This window comes from Naegleria lovaniensis, assembly GCF_003324165.1.
Source record: "Naegleria lovaniensis strain ATCC 30569 chromosome Unknown tig011, whole genome shotgun sequence".
In the NCBI taxonomy this organism is placed as follows: domain Eukaryota; phylum Heterolobosea; class Eutetramitea; order Acrasida; family Naegleriidae; genus Naegleria; species Naegleria lovaniensis.
The window spans coordinates 292,555-309,480 of record NW_025407833.1 but is presented as its reverse complement, the minus strand read 5'-3'; the positions used below and the strand labels follow the sequence as shown (position 1 = coordinate 309,480).

Here is a 16,926-nt window from a genome sequence, read left to right as displayed (position 1 = left end):
TGTTCCAATTTAAAATTTTTTTTCATTCAAAAAATGAATCCTCGCAACGGACAAAGCCATCTTGGCCCCAACAATGTCAATCCACCACCATCCCATCAACAACATCTTTTGAGAGGAAACCGAGAACATCAAGAACTCAAAGAGAATCCTAATCGTATCCAACAACACACTGGTTTGTTAGATCAAGGCTTGAATGAATTCTTACATCTCGAAGATTTTCTCGTTAATGAGCCTTCCACTCAGTTGACTGCAAATGCTTCCCAAATGCCTCCATCATCCATGTTGATGCATGGCCTTTCCAATTATCCATATTCATTTGATTCGGAACAACACGTTTTAAATTCAATGATACCAACCAACATGAACCAACCAACAACTCCATCCTCTGAACATATTCATTGGAATGGCAATAATAACCATGGTCCTCTCCATCAACACCTGCACCATTTCATCAACAACTTTATCGTACCTACACCAACCGAAATTGATATGTCATGGATTTCCCAACAATTACAGCTCCAATCAAACACTCATGGTAGCAATATCAGCAGCGATACGTTCTCACCTCTCGCACAACAACAACAAACGTCACCTCCACCTTCCTCTGTGACAGCACAATCCACTAGTAGCAGTAGTAGTAGTGGTGAGAGTAGCAACAACAACAACGTAAACAATAACATAACCAACAACAATAATGGCAATGGTGTAGAATATTTTCCAATTGCTTGCGAACAGGTATGCATCTATATTTATGTAATTCATTGATTAACTTGGTGCTTTTTTATGAAATGCTAGTGCCGACAACAACATAGAAAGTGTGACAAACAACTTCCCAAGTGCTATTCATGCGCTCAACGAGGAATTGAATGTGTGTATAGGGAATCTAAAAGAAATAAGAAAAGTACTAATACCAACAAGAATGACAAGAGTTATTCGAAATCTTCAGAAAAATCTAGAAGTGTAAATAATGCATCGAAAGAACAAAATAGAAACCAGTTATCCAAAGAAAAGAGTCATTCCTTTAACCCGCTTTTTTCTCCTTATCCGCTTGGTAAAAAGCCAATCAACGAAGAGTTACAAACCTCAGAGTCATTAAGCTCTAGAGCTGTAATTGATTTTTATTTCGACGTTGCCTGTGACGGATATCCACTGGTGTCACGAGAAGAATTAGAAAACTTTATAACTCTTTTCCCTAATTGTGACGATGTTGACATTAGCAGTTTGCAAAACTGTGAAATGTTTGCCATGTATTATAGCATTAGAGCTTTATGTGAATGCCGAGCTGGATTATTCGAACAGTCAGAAAAAACTAATCAAAAAGCTAAAGATTGTCTTTCCAAAGTATTTGACAGAATATCAAGCTCATCGGTTGCTGCCGTGTATGCACATTTAGTAGTGTACGAATTATATATCGGAAAAACAGAGCAAGCAAAATTCTATTTTGCCATTCTTGACTTTTTAACCAAGAAATTATTTTCCTTATCAGAAAATTCAAGTGTAGATAGCATTACACAATCTAAGTTAACTATTTATGAAAAGAATTTGGAAGGGTGGATGTATTACTATGACACTGTGCTTAAGCTAGGTCTTACTGAAGATTTTGAGAATCATACAGTTGAAGATTTATTGATTCGTCTTCCTGAAATGTATTCCTTTTTTTGCCAGGAGCCTTTGCCAGAAGAATGGGTCAGACTAACCAAAGAGAAGGTTTCAAATGAGAATTGTTTTGAGATTTGGAGTATTGTAGAATTACTTGTCAACAAATTTAAACATTTAGAAAAATCAGTAATACTAACAATACCCGATACAGTGAATCGAGCAGATTTTGTTGAGCCCATTTATCAAATCGTGTCAGACAGTTTGAGAATTGCCATTCTTTCAAAGTCCCAATCTCCCATCACACGAGAGCTCATAGAAAAGAGTGCACTGAATATAACCAACCACACAGAGAATCCTCTATACCCTCTTTTCCCAGTGGATATTCTATTCTGTGTAAGGCCAGCAGTTGAGATACATTTAGAAATATGCAATACCCTACTACAAAGGGGTGGTAATGACTTTATACATAATGGAATTGACTATTTTAGTATTTTAAAAAAGGATTTACGTGCATTCGCTCTAATGAAGCCAAAATTCAAAGCAGTGATCAAGTTTATTAACAAAGTTACAGATCGTGTTGAGAAGATGATTGCTGTCATGGAACAGCTCAAGTATCAATAATCCATATGTTTTTATGATATATACATGAATGATTTAATAATTTGACACAATTCAATGTTCGTTTACAGAAATACACTCACTGGTGGTGCCAGTGTCATTTCCACCAAGTGTAGGTGAAGATGGAGTTTGCAACTCCATGCTCGGCACACGTAACATGGGATTGAGAGATCCTTCTTGAACATGTTCATGATTCTTTAAAGCATTAGCCTTAGAAGTTTCAATTTCCTTAAATGCAATTTCAGTATTCACAAACATGGGATAAAACAAACACAAAATGATAACAGCAAATACGAGTACTCCCAAGCAATTAAAAAAGTACCAAATCATCTTGACCACATCAATTTCAACTGCCGCTGAGGCAATACCTGCTGCTAGCAGTTGAAAAAAGATACATGCAACGAGACCCAATAATAATCCGAATGTTACTTTGAAGGGTGATTGAATACGTTGTTCCATTTTCCTTCCATCGATGGATGTTCGTAGTATCGTTGTTGAGGTGTTGTTATCGTTGGTACTGTGTGGATGGGATGAATTTACTACCTGCTGTTGAACGCTAAGAGTCGTGTTTGAAATGTTTGCATTCGATTTGTCTACATTGTGATCGCTCAATGAGGAGGATGTCAATGGAGAGGTTATTCTTGGTTGATAATGTCTTTGAGCGTATCGTTGAGAACTTGTCATCACAGCCTTTATGGTTTGCTTAATGGATCTCATCACTAACACTCCTGAAATGATCGTAATCACAGCATCATAAACAAGCATTGTAAAGATAACCACAAAACATCCCACGTAAACACCAGTGGTTGGAGGTTTCCCAACCATATCTGTTTTCTGGAAAAAGAAAAAGATGGCCGCCAGCAGGACCATCACTAAACTCGTCACAGAGAAGATGACTGTCGTTACATTGAGCATGATTTGAATTCTAGAGAGAGCTTTTCTTGAAATTGCACCCATCATTTTGGCTGTCGTCCAACTGAGTGTGGATTGAATTATAAATGCAAAGGTCGTCACCCATTAAGAAAAATGTTTTGTTGATAATCATCAATCTACTTACAATATCTTTTGGAAGTAGAACAGCACAATAAATAAAAAGATAAAATCTGAAAACATAAAGAAGATTGTTAGAGCTCCCATGAGGTTCAAAGCGATTAGAAATTCCATTCTCAACAAATTGCCTGTGGATTCTGTATAAATTCTAGCGTATAAATGTAAACCGTCGTAAACCACTCGAATGATGAGAGTCATGGATTGAATAGCGACAAAAACAATCGCCAAAACGAATAAAAGTTTGTGATTTCGCTTCAATTCAATCTTTCTGCTTTTGATTTTATACAAGAAGAAGGCCATGGATAGGTAATAAAGTCCAAAGCATATGAGATAGAATATGGAATTAGCCATAGAGAGCGAGTTGACCCATACAGGGAGATAATGCGTGTAGGATACGTTGGCATACCCGTCTACGAAAATATTGGGTGGATGAATTACTTGTTGAAGCTCGGTTGAGAAGACGTTGAAATAGTTGTCTTTCAATGGAAGGGAAGGGTTTTGGTCATGATGATGACTGTAAGTGAATTGTTCAAAGAAATCAAACAGGTGATCCCACAGCATGTTGTGTTCTTTTTTCTGTGAATCTTGAAAGAGATGACATGAAGCCTTCCTCAAACCATGAGAACTAACATACTTTCCTTTTCAACAAACACAGGAGCGGAAATCGATGGACATTTTAGAAGATCACCGATTTCCAAAACAAAACAAAATTTACTGATCTTGGATTGCATCTCAACCGTGAAATGCAACAACAGCTCATGGGTCGACAGAACCTAACAGGGCTTATTCGCATTCCATGTTAAATGATGATGATTCACAACTCCCATCTCAGAACGCAATGAAATCAAGGCTTCAAACAACAATTCCTCCCCAGTTATGAATATTCAGTAAAATAGTCAATAGCACCACTGAAAGCACTGAAAGATAAACATCCAAAGATCATGGCTCCAATACCAGCCTTTCTTGCCAACACTGCTCCCGATAAACATCCAGCCATTAAACTTCCCTTAACATCTTTCTTGGCTCGTACTTTTTCAAGGGAACATTCAAAAAGGCTATAGAGAGCTCCCACTGCTCCAAATGATTTTGCCATTGAAACACTTCTTGTTTTCGTTTCTCTAAAATATTCACGAATCTTCTCTCGTGAAGTCATTTGTTCTTCCCGAATGATTTGTTGTGGTGTTTTCATGAGAGTAGATTCTAGGGTAAAACTAGTACTAATAATACCAAATGCTCCTCCCAGAACTGTACCAGCAACAGCTGCAAACGCAGATTTTGAAAGACAAGATTCGGTCATGGTTTCCATGGCTTTCTTAATGGCTAATTGTTTTTGAATTTGTTCAGCAGCATCAGCTCCTTCAAGAAAGAGAGACATGGGTGGTGGTCGTATGATACGTTGTGGTGGTTGAGAGGGCGTTTGATGAATAGATGATGATGGGACATTGGAATGATGAAACGGAAGGGCATTCAAGTTATTGGTCGGAATGTAGGAGGAGGTTGGTTCTTGCAAAGGTGGTTGTTGTTTTGAATAAATATCATGTGGATTAAAAGTGGACATTGGAGGAGGTGAATAAATAGAGGAGTTGTTGGGTGGTGTGTGGATGACACTATCGTCCACGGAGAAGGAGGAATTCGAAGCATCTTGAGGATTGTTCATTTTTCTTTTCAAAATTTTTCCACTTGCCAATCAATTCTTTCACCATCGTTTTAACATGAAGCAAGCCTGAGACTTGGTCAATCAACAAATTGAAATTGACCGTAAGACTCTGTTGTTAGATCTACCAATCTTCAACAGTAGAACAATGAATTTTTTCAAAAAGGTAAATTGAAAAAGGTCGTGTTTTTCGCCTCTCACGTCGACGATGGCCAAATATTGAAACAACAAACTTTATATCCTTACAGCCATGATTAACCTACAATAAATGCCATGATTAAAATGATTCCAATGACACTCTTCCACTGTCCCATGCTCACACGTGAGGTGGTAAGAGCGTCTGACGCCACTGCCGTTCCATTACTTGATTTTGAGGAAGGTCGAGGAAGTGAAGAGGGTTGTGGTGGGTGAGGAGGTGCAAAACTTCTTGGATACACTTTGAATGAACGATAATTGACACTCAAATCAAATTTGTCAAAAGTTAAGGAACGTGTGAATTCCCAAGTTTCTGGTCCATTAGAATACATGGCAGTAAATGAACTTGCACAGGTTGCGGCAATTGCAGGAAATGCTCCTGTCTGAAATTGATTCACTGCTGCTATGGAACTATCATTTTGAACAAGATCATTTTGTGTTTTAAATTCAGCCCATGTTTTAAACCAATTGAGATTCGAGTCCATCACATAGGCCCAATAATAACCCATATAACGAGGATCATAATTGGGTGCTCCTACATGGGTGGTCACAATTTGGTGATATTCTTTCAAAATTCCATGAGTTGAAAATCCCAAATCTCTCATCATACCAAAAACGATAATCATGAAATATTCTTGCCATAACGATGCTTGTTTCGTGTTGGTATCACGACTCCAAAATCTCAATGGAGACCACACAAAAGCAGAGTTTTTAGCAGCCCATTGTCTATTTGGATGATTTAAAAACAAAGTGTCATTCACTCCTCGTTGACCTTCCCAATAGGCAATGGCATCTTCAACTGTTTGTGTGAAATAGAGTTTTTCATGTGAATCATCGGGAGATAATAGAGCTGCATAACAACGAGTACGGAATGTCCATGCTTGTCCTCTGACTTGTTCAGTAATTCCTCCATAGCCTGTCATACCTCGTCCATATTGTCCGTTACTAATTCTCATAATTCCACTTGCAGCCCACAATTGTAAAGATTCCAAATAATACGAGTCACCTGTTAAAATATAAGGAATTGAGAATGGATCAGGTTGATGAGCGCCATCGAATACCCAATTCTTTGAGTTGGGTAATTGAGGAACATTAAGGGCGCCCATATATTTTCCTGAATTATCTGGAAACCACAAAGTAGGATGTGCGTTCAATGAAATTGGTTTACCAATAGCTGACACCGTTTGATTTCGATCAAATTTGAGTTGAGAATCAATTTCACGAAAATGACTCTTCCAACCTCCTGCTAAATCAGCACTGATCAAAGAAATTTCACGATAACGCCAATCTCCCAATGTCAACCATGCATGAACGAATTCTGGCATGATTCCTATATCATCTCTCATACCTGTTTGAGGCATGTAAGGTGTCCACACACCTGCCTCCATCAATCCTCTTGGTGTTGTTAACCAATTCGAGTAATAGCTTGCAATTTGTTTCTCTGTTTGTGTGTTGTTTTTAGGATAATTTGGAATGAAATAGGTGGCACTCAGGTAATTGATATTGTAATCGAAATTCACTCGAGATTCAGGTTCTTGACCACCAAACCAAAATATTTTCGTCCATCTTGCTCCAAATAAATGTTGAACATTATTTTGAGAATACACCATGGTAGCAGATGTTGAATACCCTTTCGAAATGGTCACATTATACAAAACATCTTGTAAGGTGTCCAAATTGGAATTTTCCAAAACCGCTCTCACCCTCAATCGATGAATTGTTCTCCAGAAATGAAAATAAAAAATTGGTCGAAAAGATTTGGGACCACCATTCAAACCAAAATCTGCCCTTCTTGTGAGATGATCCACAACAACGAGTTCACATCGAATGGAACCTCGATTGGTATTCCAGTAATATAAATTTTGAGATATAAAATTTCTTGCACTCACGGTTGTGAAAGTTGCAGTTCCATTTCCACTCAAACTGATGGAAATATCTGCATCTGGTAATGCTGTCAATATTTCAGAGATGGTACATGGAGTGGAAGATGCACTTTTCAGAATTGGAACCATCCACATGGTAGCATTTCCTCCTTTCTCTATTTTTGGCAATACTACAGAGAGGACAGCAAAACGAACAGATCCATCTTCATAGCGAGTGGTAATATCTGCTTGTGAATCAATCAGTACTCCATTCAATTTAACGCCTGGAACATAACCAGTTGGAATTTCTCCCTTCAAGAATGGCCGACCAAATTGAAGAGGATAATTCAAGAGTCCGTTTTGTGATACATCTGAAATGTTCACAGTGTTTGAAAAGTCAAAGGACTCTGAGAAGGTGTCAAGCTCTTGTGTATTCCGCATGGTATGAGCATGACATGGAGTTGCACAATAATGACCAACCACCAATGTCATTAGTAGTAATGCTGCGAGCGTCCACAAAAACACTTTTCCATTGATTGACCAACAATGACAATAATCGATTATTCATGCAGGAGTTACGGCATGCACGTTCAATAAAGGAAAGGATCTTGCAATCAACAACTAGCAGAGCCTTTCCAACCTACCTTTGTGAGACGAGACATGCAACGCAAAACAAGGACGAAGCGACATGTGTTGCTGTAATTTTTTGAATGAAACGCAAAGTCTTGTCTTCGCCAAGTTACTAATTTCTCATCCAACGTTGAGAGTTTGATTCCAGTTCATGACCTGGTCCTCATCCACACGGATTGGAAGGAAGAAATTCTGTAACCTTGCAATGAATTCCGCCCTGTGACGAATCTTTTACGATACGGGGTGAAAAGTTTTGGTATGATATTGCATTTTGTTGTTTTAGAAACTTGCAAGATACTCTTCCAAAATCAATTACATGCGCTTGTTTGCAGAGTAACGAAAGGCAAGGGAATTTGCGCAATTTATTCATATTGAAACACATTAATCCAATTCTACATCTTCTTCGTCTTCTTGGTGGAGTTCTCTTGCTCTTCTTGAGGAGGATTCGGATGACTCTTTCTCTTTTTTGAGATATCCTGATTGTGTTGTTGACTTTCAATCGTTGATGACTATCCATGAATAATGTAACGTTAAAATTCATTGTAACTTACCAATTTATAGGCATCACTAAGCTTTGGCCTATCATTTTCGTTCAATTCCATCATTACTTCGTCTTGATGGATGGTGTCATTAATTTCCTTAACCTCATCCTCAGAAAGACCCTTCTTCCAATCGTCATTAGCTGTGGTTGCTGTTGGCATGGTTGCAACTGGTGTCGCAGACCGAGAAGAATCAGTAGATGTTGCAACTGAAGATGGTTTGGTGTCGACTTTTGTTGAAATGACATCCTCCAACAAGTCCATAGCATCTTTGGACATTAACTCTTCGAGTAACTTGTCAGAATCACTTTGTGGTGGAACCACAGAGCTCGATGATGAAGTGCTTGGTATGGTTGTTGTTATGGGCTTTTCTTCCTTGTTCGAAGGTTCTTGAACCTTCTTCAAAACTGGTTTTGGCATTCTTGAAATTGGTCGATTTGGAAATTGTGTTTTGTATTCTTGATGTCTTCTCTCTGCAAAACTGGAGATCAAAGAACCTCCTTGATTTCTATAAAATGTCTGTACAGAATTTGGAAGGGCCTTGAACATGGAATCTAAAAGAAGGGGAATTAAAATCTTTGAAGATCCGGATATGCACTCAGTTTCAAATAATTCTACAGTTTCACCCAAGAAAAGAGTGGTAAATCTATTTAGAGCAGCCGAGAAAGACGAGGAAGTAATGACTCCATTGGTAATTTGTGGATACATGGATACGTCCTCAAGAATCAAATCGAAAAGCATTGTAATATAAAATCTTGCAAGCTCTACAAGCTGTCCTAAAACATCGCTTTCGTTATTTGCTCTTGATGCAATTTCCAATTGTAGGTCATGATTTTGGTCTAAATATTTTTCAAACTCAACCATTAGCTCTTCAATCTTTCGTTGTCTACTTTGTTTTGAGGAATCGTTTTGTAAACCTTCATTAATCAAGAATGCCTTCAATTTTTCTTTAGTGGCGTCCAATGGAGTCCAGTTTCCAGACATGACAGAAAATAAATCTGGAAGTTGAAGAGAATCTGTGGCAACAGATATCAATCGATCAAAAAATCCTCTTTCTGACTCGGATTCTTGTGTCTGAGAAACTCCAAAAGCACCCATAACATTATTAATAAGAGAATGCAAGCTTGTTGTTGATTGAGTTGTTGATGATGGTTGAGTAGAGGGTGATGTAGAGGTAACACTATTTGATGTTTGTGGTGTGCTGCTTCGGCTACTTGGAAAAAGTTCATTTACAAAATCGGTGTTTGAAATTGGTTCAGTGGTAGAAGTGACAGAAACAGGTCTCTCCAAGTGACCATTTCTCGGAGCAAGAGGAGAAGCATTAATCATAGAATGAAGTCTTTGTAGTTGATTTGGAAGAGTATCAAGCTCATTAGAGTTTACGTGCAAGTGTAAATTAACATTTGTAATAGCAGCTCCAGAGTTTTCTCTTGCAGAAACATTGTTGGTTCCATGAGTGGAAGCTCGCCCGTTTAAACTAGATATTATCAAGTTTAAATTCGATTGTAATTGCAACAAGTTGGGCAATACATGTTGTCTTAGCTGTATAAATTCCTGTCTGCGATTTTGAGACGCAGAAGATTGCAAAAGGGATACAAGTCTATTCAAATCGTCGACTACAGATTGTCTTTGATTTCCGTTCAAAAAATTTACAATTTCACGCCCGTGATGTAAAATGTCGTGAACGTGGCTTGAAGAAGCAGATGTAGGAGCACGTGTAGATCTGGAAGTGGATGGAGTACCACCAGTATTGCTACCATTCGTACTACCATGGGAATGTGCGTGGGTTGTTGTGCTAGTGGAAGAAGGAGGTTGAAAGATTCCACTCAACACATTGTTCACCAAAGATCCAATATCTATTCTACCTGTACCACCACTGGCGGCGCCACCTAGGTCCATTCCGCTCACCACAGTGATTCCAGGACCGAAAGCAGCACGGAATCCTGAGGTTTGAGGAGTTTGATTTGCGCCATGAGAAGAAGTTTGAGAAGGCTGAGTGCGATGTTGTTGCTGATGTTGGGTGCTGCTGCCTTCGGAGCTTGATGATGAAGAAGCCTCGTTTGGCATATTTACAAGATGGACGACATGGTCGTTCACAATTTCTGATTCACACATGTGTGAAGAAATTTTCAATTATGAAAACACAAAAACTTACTGTAATCAGATAGTTTAGAACCATTTTTGAGCACTTTTCCTTGATAAATTAGCCGTTGTTGATTCGGAGCAGCATTGCTCTTTTCTGCAATCAATTTTTTAAATTCTTCGACATCAATCTATGGTTGTATTTTTGTTTTATATAATTTGATGTTGCAATCATCCACTTACATTCGGATCAACTTGAAGTTCTAATTGCTGGCCATTCATAGCCTTCACTTTAACCGTGATTTTGTCAGCCATTTTTTTTTGCTTGATTTTCGGAATTTGGCAGGTTCCGAGAAGCTGTGTTTCAAATGTTTCTAAAATTTTCTTTATTGCTTGGCGTTCGCTGAGTGGTTGTTTTGGATGAGAAAAACTGCTCGAGCTGCATTGGCCATTTTCTTTTTCAGACGTTTGGCCTCCCATATGAAATAGGGATGTCGATATAAATCCAATAGGTGGGTTTTGTGTACATGGTTGACAATATCATCATTTTCCAAGGTTTCAATCTTTCCATAATTTAGAATTTCAGAAATTACTTCTTTAGCTTTAGAGTTCTGCATTGGTTCAATTTGATTCTTTTTGATCTTGTTGTTGTTGAAAAAACTCTTCATCTTGTCGAAGGTAACTGAGTGTTTCGAAATTTGATATTCCAAAGAGTTGAGTTCAACACTCAGTACTTTTTCTGCCTGTTGTTCGAACACTCCAGTCTCTCTTGTTTCCTCAAATTTCTTTAAATAGACAGTTGAGGCTTTGAACTGAAAATATTTCATCATGAATCTTGAAATGATCAGTAAAATCACAGACGAGCACACAACAAGAGATAATAATAAATAGGGTGGTAATGATAAGTTTTCAGAAGAATAATCCGAGTAGTATTTGATCACAAATGGAAAGAAAACTACAAATGTCAATGGTAATAAGGAAAAGTAATTGGCAAGATTACTAGCGACGTGTGATAATAAATCTCCATTGGATTGTCGTCCTCGTTGATATAAAAACATGATGAAGAATCTCTCCAAAAAGTATGAAAGCAGAAAGAAGAAGAGTCCAACCATGTAAATCATTGGATTCATTCCACCATATAGAACAATAATAATGAGAATGGCAGCTTTTGTAAAATTGTATGGTAATTAATATATACATTCGAGAAAACTTACATTTGAAACCATAACTAGATTCATAATCAAACGGTGGTCGTACTATTTTACCCGTAAATACTAGAGTTGCAAGTGAGCCAATGAAAAGAATTCCATACTCCATACTTTTGGTGATGAAAGAAAGAATTAAGAGCAAGGAAATGGTATCAGTTCCAAATAAATTACCATACATGGATAGATTGTCAAATTGAGGGTAAAGGGATGTGTAATCACTAAATATAATGATAATATTCGTAAATACATATTTTGTAAAAACAGGAAATACTATCAATGAGGCAATAATAAAGAACATGACCTTCCCAACAATAAAAATACTTTGATGAGTTTTGGAATAGTATCTGACAAAGGTGGAAAGAGCAACAACCATCATTTTCAATAATTCTACAAATAAACCTGGAATCTCCATTAACAAGTCCACTAAAAATCGAAAGAGATCTGACACGGATGTATCTTTCACACTACTAGCGACATCAATGGTAGCCACAAATTCATGTTTCAGCCATTGAATGACACTTCCTATTCCTAAAATTGTGAACACTGCAATGATTGCAAAAAGAAGTCCCACACTGGATGTGAGCATTCTAAGGGCACGTCCTCTGGTTCCAATCACAAAATTCGAAAAAATGACATCATCAGGGTTAGGAGCTCGTCTTAGTTGCAATCCAGATGGAGAATAAAAAGGAACAAGAAACGTCAAGAATCGAGCCCAAAAGGATTGCTTTGCCTTGAATTCATTGAGTACAGATTGAGCATGATCGAGCGAGAAAAATGTAACGAATCCATAGCCAGTACCTCTGATTTGCCAATCGGATTGGTTTTCTGCTGATCGATTTTCTTGTGTTTTTTCTTCGTTCAAATAGAATTGTTGCTTAATAAAAGCGAGTTGTTCTTCCAATTTCGTTTTTTCTTCCAAAATGGCCTCTTTGGATGGAGACAAAGAAGAGAGCATCCTTTTGGAGGTTCATTTCCCATCTTTGAGAGTTTTTTCTCCAATTTGTGGAGTCGCTCTGTAATTTCAGAAATTCTGTTCAGGTCAATAGCTACATGTGTTGTGTAATGATTCTTCCATTCATGATTCTGGTACTTTCCATTCAATATCACTTCATTGAACATGTCTCCAAAGGCCTCATTAGACAATATTTCTTTGGGTATATTCTTCACCAAGATTGTATAAAGGCTACCAAAGTGTCTAATGGTAGTAGCTGTTAATTTTTCACTATTAATTTTCTCATCAATCATGTACATCCTCGATTCATATTTCAAGGCGGTCACTAATAGTAATGAAAGCAATCCAACCAAAAAATTAATAGCAATAATAAAAAGGAAAAACACATGATGATTACTTCTGTCTATGGTTAAAGATGCTGCCGTGAACTGTGAAAAATCAATAAATGATAAATCTGTTTTCGTTGTTGCAAATATTGGAATTAATGTTACAATGTTTAAAAATCCACAAATTCCAAGAAAGATGAATATATATCTATAAAACCAAAAATAATAATAAGGTTCAGATCCAACTTCCTTTGACAAGTCATTATCATTTGTCAAAAAATAGTTTTTAAGTATATCATACGCAAAAGCTAATCGCTTGTGGATCAATGAATTCGATTTTGGAGTGGTAGGAGTCCTATCAAATATTCGTGGCTTATTCTCTTTTCCATCAACCTCCACAAGTCTCGAGTTTCCACAAATGATTAACATCACCCACAGAGTGATGATGACTAAAAGCCCCAACGACAAGTACATGTGAGGTCCAGTGACTGAAAACTTCCATGTTGGTTCAGGATATATAATTTGATTAGCCAGTACAAATGTACATTGAAATTGAGATCCAAGTACCTCAGAATTAAGTTTTCCATTGCTTTCGGCATAAACAAAAGACTCTTCATTTAAATCATGTTTTGGAGAAGCAAACGCAAATCCTAATCGATAATACCGATCTGGTTTTCCTGCGATTGAAAGATCATAAAATTGAAGAATGTTGTCTGAGTGGTTCGAGTTGAAATACGTTCTAAAGTTCTTGACATTGAACACGTGATGTAAATATGAAAATAAATAAGACCCATACGAGTGTTGATATCCTGATAAATATGAAAGTTGTGAAAGTTTTTGGGTTGTGTTATAGTTTGATAGCAAAGTCCATAAATGATTGAGATATTCTCCATTGAACGAACTTTTTAGAAAAGAATCGTTTCGAGAAGGGATGGGAAATATAGGAGCAAAAAAGAATCCCACTTGAATTGTATCTGCTAACTTTTCAATGGAATAGAATAAATTACTTTCATTGTTGAATTTAAGACGTGGTTGATACCACATGGGGTAGATGTAATTTCTGACATTTGGAGAATAATCTCTATCCATTTCCACTAGTGCAATTATCAAAGAGAGTTCATGCATTGAATTGTTACTGTAGTATCAACGTACGTTTAAATTTGGAGCATTGAGAAGTCTGTGTGATGATTCCAGTGTAGCAATGAGATGGTAGTTGATACAAAGGTCGAATATTGGAAATATTATACGCTCTATTGTTCTTATTGGTGAATAATCTCTTGATCATGTCGCTTGTTCCACTCTCAGTGATGTTATATAAATTACTTGTTTGGATCATCCATGTCACGTTTGAAAATGCAAAATCCATCGAGTTGCTAAGGTCTGATCCGAACGGAGAGTGACATTCTGTTTCTGTTTCAACACATGTTTGAGAGAGGCCACACCATACTCTCTTGCCTTGAATACAATGGACACATTCCGAATAGTAACATTGTGCCTGGCTGCTGATCATGATGATGGACATCACAAGCCAAACGAACTTCCAGGCTGAGCATTTTTGCATTTTCTTAAGTTGTAATGAATTTGGGCGCCAAAAAAGAAAATAGACCGCCGTAATGAAATTTAGATTGGGTTCTTTCACTTATTTTGAAGTGGTGAGAGTGTGCTCCACATCGTGAGATGAGAGCTCCTCTTTCAATAAAAATTCTCAAAGAACAAAATCTTTGGACCTATGAGCAGGCCATCACAGCCAACAACAGATTCTCAAAAAGCTGATTTCTGCATGTCATTTACCTGTATCGGATTGTGGTTCAAACAAAAAGTTACATGTTGTTGTTCAGCCATCTTTGGACGGAATTTAGTCGTCATGCATGACAAGATCAATCTCCGAAGTGTCTGTGGAATTGGAAGGTTCGCTACCTTATCCGTTTTCATCATGGCAACATGCACTCTCATCTAGTGAAAGAAGAGAGTGAAACGAAGCTCCACAGGTCTTCAACCAATATTCAGCATGACCAAGCTGTGAGAATTGGGATGGAACTGTTTTTTGCATTTTTTATGGTTGTCAAATATTTGTTTTATTTGATTGCAGTGCCTGAACGGAAAATAAAAATGAAAAAACAATCAGCCGAAAAGCTCTCCACCCGAGAACAACAACCATCCTTTGATGAGGACGAAGATGATAATAATTACATGGTCAATCATCCGTTCTACTCACGAGATTTGCAATCCAGTACAAATACTAAAAAACCCAATGTTTCAACCTCCAAACCAGTCCGGGCCTCTTCAGGGTCCTCTCGGAATATCGATCATCACCGAAATTCTATTGATATGGGCAGTACTAGTAGCAAACAAACATCATCGTCTTCCATGGAATACAATCTCTCGCATTATAACAGCTTAAAATTACGACAAAAGCAACTTAATGAATATAAAGTCAACAGCGATATTCTTCCCGATGTATCACATTTAAATATACTGTTGATTGGAGAAAAAGGAGCTGGAAAGAGTTCATTAATTAGTACTTTTCATCGATCACTATTTGAAAATTATGGTGATCCTCCCATAGCTGCCATTGGTGAGAATAGAGCCTCCGCCTTTACAAAGAAAAAGAAAGGCTATGCTGTAAATATTCCAGAATCAATATTTGCTCATGATACTAGAGGGCTTGAAACATTTCTGAAATTAGAATTAGAACAAGTGAAGGCCATGAGGGATGGTCGTGCTGGTGATGATGTCGAAGTGAAACAAAAATCAAGTTGGTCTTTGTGGGATTATTTATTTTCATTATTGAGTAGAAATCCAGCTGCTATTTTGGATCCAGATTGTCTTGTAAATAATACTACTGTTCAAGACATACCGCATGCAGTGATATTTGTTGTGCCTGCCAATCAAAGGAATGTTCCAAGTGAATTGGAAGATTTTGTTAATTTATTCTTAGAATATGGATATAAGCCTTTATTTGCTGTCACTAAAATTGATGCACATGGAAGTGGTGATTTATATGCTGCCACACATTTATATGACACTAAGAAAACTCAACTTGTACAAATGTTTGAATTAGAGTATCAAGATGTGCATGCTATTCAAAATTACACTGAATGGAATCAAAAGAATGTGAGTATTGAAAGTATGGCTCTAGATTTGCTTCAAAAAGCAGTGACACGAGCCGAGAGTTTTATCATCCAACATATGGAAAATGAAAAGAACAAACAATCCTCCAATTTTATATCCAAATGTATCATTTCATAAAACAAAATATTTCGTACTTTCAAGAGAGACATCAAAAAATTTTGTTTCGACTGCCGTGTGCAACGACTTGTTTGTGAGGGGCCTCCATCCATCAATAGAACATTAAAAAAAAAGAGCCACTCACAACACTGGTAAGTGCACCATCATCCAAAATACACTCATTTCCCGATCATGATGATTTCATGTAATGATAAAAAGAATATGCGATCCAAACAAACCACTCGTAACACCACCGTTAGTACACGTTCTCAACACAAACAAAAACTAGAAAAAAAGAAGAAAAATGCAAAAAGAAAGCTCGTCATTCCGTTGGGAGCGGTTGCTAATACGAAACTAACACCCTCTTCTGCAAAGTATTTACCGAGTATTGTTGGTAAGAAACAACCTATTTCAAGAGCTGAGATTGCAAGAAGAGCCAAACATATTCTTAGACAAGATGAAGATGAAGAAGTACGAGCGTTAAAAATCACAAAGAGTTGTCTTGCAGTATTAAGAAATGCAATCACCTATCGATTTTTATGCAAGTTGAAACTATGTAAGATATTAACTGGTTTTGCTAAAACACAAACAGTGAATGCTCTAGCATTGAAAGTTGCTAGTGTTCTGATTGGAACCGAGTGGAAACAAATCAATCCTGAGTTCTTTGAGAGAATGTTTGCTGAGTATAGAGGTGAAACTTATCAGAACATTGGAGTGACTGCTGATGTGGCGTACAGTGCCTTCGAGGATGCTATTGGCGACCGTACAGTGACAGAGACAAGTATCGTAGAGTGCTTTCAAGATCCTGAGGCAAGGCGTAGTATCCAAGAAGTATTGGAGGACTATAACAATGTAAAACAATATGGAGATTAGGCCAATGTAATTACATGTGATCACGTACAATAAATGAACAATTGTTTTATTGTATTGTGTTACAATATTGTGTGTGTTATAATACACAAGTGTTTGTCCTGTAACTAAAA

General features: G+C 37.3%; 7 protein-coding genes across 7 annotated transcripts; 2 read left to right on the top strand and 5 right to left on the bottom strand.

Moving 5' to 3' along the window:
• Positions 1 to 33: 33 nt before the first annotated feature.
• Positions 34 to 2,220, top strand: C9374_000882 (uncharacterized protein; the record flags this gene model as incomplete). Its single annotated transcript, XM_044698938.1, has 2 exons — positions 34 to 735; positions 796 to 2,220. The coding sequence occupies 2 exons, from the start codon at positions 34 to 36 to the stop codon at positions 2,218 to 2,220; spliced, it is 2,127 nt and encodes a 708-aa protein (XP_044552024.1).
• Positions 2,221 to 2,271: 51 nt separating this feature from the next.
• C9374_000881 (uncharacterized protein) lies at positions 2,272 to 3,828 on the bottom strand (the record flags this gene model as incomplete). Its single annotated transcript, XM_044698927.1, has 2 exons — positions 2,272 to 3,193; positions 3,275 to 3,828. The coding sequence occupies 2 exons, from the start codon at positions 3,826 to 3,828 to the stop codon at positions 2,272 to 2,274; spliced, it is 1,476 nt and encodes a 491-aa protein (XP_044552023.1).
• A 313-nt stretch (positions 3,829 to 4,141) lies between these two features.
• C9374_000880 (uncharacterized protein) lies at positions 4,142 to 4,924 on the bottom strand (the record flags this gene model as incomplete). The annotated part of the gene is made up of 1 exon (XM_044698916.1): positions 4,142 to 4,924. One exon carries the CDS (start codon positions 4,922 to 4,924, stop codon positions 4,142 to 4,144), a length of 783 nt encoding a protein of 260 aa, XP_044552022.1.
• Positions 4,925 to 5,175: 251 nt separating this feature from the next.
• C9374_000879 (uncharacterized protein) lies at positions 5,176 to 7,470 on the bottom strand (the record flags this gene model as incomplete). The annotated part of the gene is made up of 1 exon (XM_044698904.1): positions 5,176 to 7,470. The coding sequence occupies one exon, from the start codon at positions 7,468 to 7,470 to the stop codon at positions 5,176 to 5,178; it is 2,295 nt and encodes a 764-aa protein (XP_044552021.1).
• Positions 7,471 to 7,989: 519 nt separating this feature from the next.
• C9374_000878 (uncharacterized protein) lies at positions 7,990 to 10,544 on the bottom strand (the record flags this gene model as incomplete). The annotated part of the gene is made up of 4 exons (XM_044698893.1): positions 8,001 to 8,117; positions 8,160 to 10,249; positions 10,303 to 10,420; positions 10,473 to 10,544. 4 exons carry the CDS (start codon positions 10,542 to 10,544, stop codon positions 8,001 to 8,003), a joined length of 2,397 nt encoding a protein of 798 aa, XP_044552020.1.
• Positions 10,545 to 10,615: 71 nt separating this feature from the next.
• C9374_000877 (uncharacterized protein) lies at positions 10,616 to 14,225 on the bottom strand (the record flags this gene model as incomplete). Its single annotated transcript, XM_044698882.1, has 4 exons — positions 10,616 to 11,394; positions 11,444 to 12,393; positions 12,528 to 13,809; positions 13,868 to 14,225. The coding sequence occupies 4 exons, from the start codon at positions 14,223 to 14,225 to the stop codon at positions 10,616 to 10,618; spliced, it is 3,369 nt and encodes a 1,122-aa protein (XP_044552019.1).
• Positions 14,226 to 14,824: 599 nt separating this feature from the next.
• On the top strand, positions 14,825 to 16,816 carry C9374_000876 (uncharacterized protein; the record flags this gene model as incomplete). Its single annotated transcript, XM_044698871.1, has 3 exons — positions 14,825 to 15,829; positions 16,063 to 16,095; positions 16,163 to 16,816. The coding sequence occupies 3 exons, from the start codon at positions 14,825 to 14,827 to the stop codon at positions 16,814 to 16,816; spliced, it is 1,692 nt and encodes a 563-aa protein (XP_044552018.1).
• Between the last annotated feature and the right edge of the window lie 110 nt (positions 16,817 to 16,926).